The sequence below is a fragment of the Octopus bimaculoides genome, chromosome 6 (genome assembly GCF_001194135.2).
Source record: "Octopus bimaculoides isolate UCB-OBI-ISO-001 chromosome 6, ASM119413v2, whole genome shotgun sequence".
Classification (NCBI taxonomy): domain Eukaryota; kingdom Metazoa; phylum Mollusca; class Cephalopoda; order Octopoda; family Octopodidae; genus Octopus; species Octopus bimaculoides.
Window position 1 is genome coordinate 70,602,850 of NC_068986.1, and position 6,810 is coordinate 70,609,659.

Sequence of the window (6,810 nt, forward strand, 5' to 3'; positions counted from 1 at the left end):
AATAATAATAATAATAATGATAATAACAATAATAATAATAATAATAATAAGGAAAAAAATGAAGGAAAAAAATGCTTTCTAATTGATGTATCAATACCAGCAGATGACAAAGTTTCCCTAAAAGAAATGGAGAAACTTTCAAAATACAAAGACCTGGAAATAGATAACTCGAATGTGGAATCTAAAAACAGAAACAATTCCTCTCATAGTAGGTGCCTTAGGTATAATAAAAAAATATTCAGACAAATACATAACAAAAACACCAGGACTTACAAATATATATAATATACAGAAAATTGCACTACTGGGCACTGCACACATCCTACGCAAAACACTTTCAATACAGTAACCATAAGAGCATCACAGCAAAACACAGCACATACCCAAGGCACACAGAGCTGCGCTCGGTAGTGAAGTGAAAGCACGTTATAAAAATAAAACTACTGAACAATAATAATAATAATAATAATAATAATGATAATAATCCTTTCTTACTTTGGCATAAGGCCAGCAGAGTTGAGGGATGGGGAAGTTGATTATATCGACCCCAGTGCCCAGCTGATATGCATTTTATCAGCCCTGAAATGATGAAAGGTAAAATCAACCTCAGCAGAATTTTAACTCAGATCATGAAGTGAGGCAAAATGCTACTAAGTATTTTGTTCAGCATGCTAGTGATTCTACCCACTCCCTGCTTTAATAATAATAATAATAGTTTTAGTTATTTGCCACCAAGGTGGATGAGGAGGAACAATATAAAGACAGACACAAAGTGTGGGGACTTACATATAATGAAATGATAAAATAATTTTTTTAAAAAGGGGTAAGTATCCATGGTACACAATGAAAAGGAAGGGAAATATGCATAGTATACAAAGTTTAAAAAAAGCTGAGTACGCAATGATAGGGATGTAGCCCTCCTGATACAGAATGACCTCTAGGGATAATCGAAGAACCCCACTGATAATAATAATCATTTAGGCACAAGGCCAACAATTTTTGAGTGAGGAGGTTAGTAGATTGCATTGACCCCTGTACTTGACTGGTACTTTATTTTATCAATCTTTGAGTGATAAAAATCAAAATTGATCTCAGTATGATTTGAACTCAGAACATAAAATAATAATAGTTAAGAAAAAAATCAAAAGCATTTTTGAGTTGGCTGAAAACAAGTTGATGAACCAAGCATGCAGGATCCAAAGAAGTGGTTTGGCTATACCAGTAAAAACAGAGGTTAGAGACAATTAGTGAGGTGACAGTGTTGGATAAACTTATATTCTCAGAAAAGTATTTTCTGTTTAAAGCACTTTAGTGTGCACAAAAAAACAACAAAAGCCAGTATTTTATATCCTTACTGTGCAATGAAATATTGGTTCTAAATTTTGGCACAAGGCCAGCAACTTCAGGGGAGGAGGTAAGTTGATTACATTGACCACAGTGTTCAACTGGTACTTATTTTATCGACCCTGAAAGGATGAAAGGTAAAGTTGACCTCAGCAGAATTTGAACACAGAATGTAAAATTGGATGAAATGTCACTAAGCATTTTGCCCAGTGTGCTTACAACTCTGCCAGCTCACCACTTTACTATGCAATGAAATATTACTGATAATAATATTGTTGATATTTTCATCTTATTAAAAAGACTGTAAGAATCAAGTTCTGTTCACTTATCTTGTTACAGAATGTCCTGATTGTTGAAATGGGAAGTATGTCAGTTAGAGCTGGCATTTTGAAAGAAAATGGTAAGTACTCTTTTCCAAACATATTACCACTAATTTCCCTACTTTGTGAGGCTTATTTTTTTTTCTATAGCTATCCTCTTCCATAACTCTTTGTCCTTACTTCCCACTTCACATACATTTTTATTTAACATGGTTTCTTTTGTCATAGTCAAGGTAACCTACTCTGGAGGGTAGCTATTGCAAAGAAAATAATCTTAAAAAGCTTTAATTCTTTAGGTCTTATCAATGATAAGCTAGATATACAAGTACAACTCTAACTCAAATATATTTTTTGCTATTCATTTGTTCTTTTTTCTCTTTATCTTATATTTCTTTCACCACAATAATACCTCTGTATAACCATTTGTATTGTTTTAGTGGTAACATCAAGCTTAGTTTCACAAAAAGTAATTTGCCTAAAACAGCAACTATTCTGATATAAAACTGATATAAGATAGTCATGAACTTTTGTCTTGTTAGACTATTTTCAAGTGCAAGTGCCTCAGTATATAACCATAAGTGAATAATAGACGTCTGTGCGAATATATAGGTACACACACTCATACACGGATATTTTCATTATGTACAACAGAAGCAGTATTAGTTTAAAATAGCAATCTGTATATCCTATTCAAAGCAGATTTAATACTGTATGTCTCAGGACAAATACTAAAGTTAATTAGGCTTTTCATGGTGTGTCTACTTTTAATATGATACTCAGATTGCACATGGCTTAGCGGTGAGAGTATTCGGCTTATGGCTATAAGGTCATGAGTTCAATTCCCAGCACACATTGTGCCCTTGAGCAAGACACTTTATTTCACGTTGCTTCAATCACTCAGCTGGCAAAGATGTATTTCAAAGGACCAATCTTTTCACATTTTGTTTCACACTAAATCTCCAAGAACTACGTTAAGGGTACACATGTCTGTGGAGTGCTCAGCCACTTGCATGTTAATTTCACAAGCAAACTGCTCCATTGATCAGATGAACTGGAACCCTTGTCATCATAACTGACAAAGTGCCATGTATGTATGTATATATATATATATATATATATATATATATATATATATATATATATATTTACACACATAATTAGCATCATTTGAAAGCTGCTAAAATGATGTATAATGCATTTTGACCAAGATGTATAACAACATCCAATAGTTTCATTGATCATGAGATCACATCATATAAATGTAGCATGTGTCTTCTACTATAGCCCCAAGCCAACTAATGCCTTGTGAGTGAATTTGATATACAGAAATTGTAGAAAACTTACAATATATATGTGTGTGTGCATGCACATGTGTGCACACATGTGCATAAATGTTAATATTCCACACTTGACACCATATGAGAAAAACAGTTATGATGACAATTTCTGTTGACATTGTGATTGGTCACTCTGCACTTTCTGAATAAAAAATAAGAAGTGGCAATGGGAGGAAAACCTGGCCATAAAGTCCTACCTCAAAAGATTTCCCATCCAACCTATATTGGCATGGAAAAACAAATGTTAAACAAACAAATTAATATAAGTTAAAGCCATCTGAATGCTAGTGACACTTGAAGAGGAGAGGGGACGTGTTGCAAGATTCACAGACAGCAGGTGGACCCGTACAGCTGCTGAATGGTATCCAAGAAATTGGAAAAGGCCACTTGGAAGGCCTCCACAACAATGGGAAGACGATTTAGTCAAGCAATTTGGATCAAGCTGGAAAAGAATGGCACAATCAAGACAATATTGGAAGTGCATTGTGACCAATGGTTTATCACAGCATCTGATGGTCTGATCAATACTGTGATATATATATATATCCAGCTTATTCTGCTGTAAAACACCGTCCAAACTGAACAATAAAAAATGATGTGATAATTTTCTGTTTTGATTATAATCAACAAAATTGAATTGATTTTTGATATTTTTCAGATTATCATTTTATTCATATGATTTGGATAGTACCTCCAGTCTGGTAGTGAATCACTGTTAGATGCCTCCTCTTCTAATTTCAATTAATCATTCATAAATTAGATTTATTAATCTATAAGCTGACATATAGATCAATTATGCAGTTTCCAATTCAGAAAAACCTATCTCTTCTTAAATGAATATCCGAGGAACTTAATTTCCCTAAGGCCTAATTATTACTAAATTCATATAATATGATTTGGAACTTCTGTATTTTTGTTTAATGATGTTTATGTACCATAAGCTTGAGCAGGTTTTTAAATTGTTGCAATTCCTGATATTCTTTCAGCCAATTAAGTGATACTCTTTTACTTGTTAGTTTCTTTATATGCTCAGACTTTATGCAGTTTTTTTTCCCCCTCAATATTCACAGACAAACATTTCCAAAGCTTCATTGACTCTCCGCTTTCTGTTACAGTCACTTTGCCTCAGATCTTCTTCCCTAGTGTTGTTGCAGTAAACCATTCTGAAAAGAAACATTTTGTTGGATTTGAAGCTTATAAACCCAAGAATCGTCTTTCTTCAAAGATCATACATTTATTTGGACTTTCGGACAAAGTAAATAAGGTAAGATATTCACTGTAATACCTTTTATTGCCAACATTCAATTGAGGAGGATGTGGAATGAAACAGTGGATGCTCACATTTTAAGGAAAGCATTTTTTTATAAACAACCTGGTGCACATGCACACACACACACACATGTTTACATGTGAGCTTTTCTCACATGTATACATGCCTTAACACAGGTAAATATAAGAAAGCCATTTTCATTTTGTGTGTGAGCTGCATAGCGTGTATGTAAAGCCTTACCTTAAATTTCAAGGATATATTTTTCCAGTGCATAAGCACAAATTCTGTTTGTATATAATATGTGTGTATATATATATATATATATATATATATATATATATATCATCATCATCATCATCATCATCATCTTCATCATCGTTTAATGTCTGCTTTCCATGGGTTGGCCGATTTGACAGGAGTAGGCCAACTGGAGAGCTGTCCAGACTCCAATTGTCTGTTTTGGCATGGTTTTTGTGGCTGGATGCCCTTCCTAATGCTATTATATATATATATATAATATATATATATATCATCATTGTTTAACATCATCTTTCCATGTTGGCATGAGTTGGATGGTTTGACAGGAATTAGCCAGGCAGAAGCCTGCATCATACTTCTGTGTGTTTTGGCACAGTTTTTACAGCTGGATGCCCTTCCTGACACCAACCACCCCACAGAGTGGGATGAGTGCTTTTTATGTGGCACTAGCACAGATAAGGTCAGTTTTGACATGGTGTTTACAGCTGGATGCCCTTCGAAATGCTAACCACTTTACAGTGTGGACTGGATTCTTTTTAAGTGGCACCAGCACTGGCAGGGTCACCAAGTAAGTTTGCAAGACAAGGAATCTTTGAGAGAAGAGGGACTATTGGAGGAGGTGATCTTGTGTCAGATGATGAATGGTTAGAGTGTGGCAGAAAGACAGAAATAGGTATCTAGGTGTAGCGGAGGTACATGGTTACCCAGCCAGAGAAAGAGAAAGAGGGATTAGAACAGGTGTGCTGCTGTAAAGGAGATAGATGGTTACCTAGCCGGAGGGAAGACCAAGAGAAGGAGGGAGAGAGAGTGACCAAGAATGAAGGCAATGACATTATATATGTGTGTGTGTGTGTGTATGTGTGCTCACACACAAATGCACATGCACATATATCATCAATTAACAACTACTTTTCCATACTTGCATGGGTCAGGTGAATTTATTGAGGCAGATTTTCTTTGGCCAGATGCCCTTCCTGTCACCAACTCTGACCTGTTTCTAAGCAACGTTGTATTTTCCCATAGATAGACATGTTTTTCATAAAAGGTTGGAAATGAACAATCTCATTTGTATGACGATCATGATGCTCATTTACAACCATCACAAGATGTCTACACAACGGTATACACAAACATTCTCACATATACAGCTATACATACATTAATATATGTATACACTCATACACACATATATATATATATATCTCATCGTCATCACTTAAGGTCTGTTTTCTATACTGGCATGGGTTGGATGGTTCAACCGGAACTTGTAAGGCCAGGGGCCGGACCAGGCTCCATTGTTTGTTCTGACACGGTTTCTATAGCTGGATGCCCTTCTTAATGCCAACCACTCCACAGAGTGCACTGGGTGCTTTTAACATGGCACCAGCACCAGTGCTTTTTATGTGGTACCAGCACCAGTATCAATTCTGCTGTAACAGAAGGGTCTTCTTGAGTACAGCAATGCACCAGGTATCTCAGTCCAAAGTCATCTCCTTCATAAGGCTCAGTGTCTTGAGATCAGCCTTCAATACTTCATCCCATGTCTTCTTAGGTCTCCTTTTCTGCAAGTTCCATCCATTTTAAATGATCAGCACTTCATGGATAAACAGATGAGGAATATAATATTTATAATATGTGAGTCATATTTTCCTCATCTTGAATTTTTATGGCTGCAAAACAGTAAATTTTAAAATCATTATATAGTGACGTTCTAAGTCAAGTGTCAAAAGCCAACTAGCTTTGAAAAATAATAGTTTCTAACATGGGCACAATTTTGTAAATTTGTATGAGTGTTCAGGGGTGCTGGGGAAATTCATTGATTAGATTGACCCTAGTACTTGATTGAAATGGATGAAAGAGCAAGAATACTGTGCCAGAATTTAAATTCAGATTGTAAGGAGTCAGAACAAATACCACAAGGCACTTTGTTCAGTTCTCCAGTGATTCAAGGCAGTCTGTATGCAACTGTCTACATTCATATACAAAATTCTCCTTGTAAATTAAACAATACATGAAGGCAAATCTCCCATCATGGCCTCAACAATGCAATGGTTTTTATTCTTTTGTTCTTTTACTTATTTTTTTAAGCCTAGTACTTATTCTATTGGTCTCTTTTGCCGAAATACTAAGTTACAGGGACATAAACACACCAACACCGGTTGTCAAGTGGGGGAACAAACACAAAGACACACACGTAGATATATACATACAGCAGGCTTCTTGGTGGCTTGATGGGGGACAAATGCACACACACACACACACACACACACACACACACACA

General features: G+C 35.5%; 1 protein-coding gene across 3 annotated transcripts in view; it reads left to right on the forward strand.

The window, feature by feature from the left end:
- LOC106882864 (uncharacterized) overlaps positions 1–6,810 on the forward strand; it is a 118,266-nt gene that overhangs the window by 87,734 nt on the left and 23,722 nt on the right. For all 3 annotated transcript variants that reach the window (XM_052968847.1, XM_052968849.1, XM_052968848.1), the window contains 2 exons: positions 1,684–1,744; positions 4,117–4,265. In XM_052968847.1, coding sequence (XP_052824807.1) covers positions 1,684–1,744; positions 4,117–4,265 — 210 coding nt within the window. The remainder of the gene's footprint in view (positions 1–1,683; positions 1,745–4,116; positions 4,266–6,810) is intronic.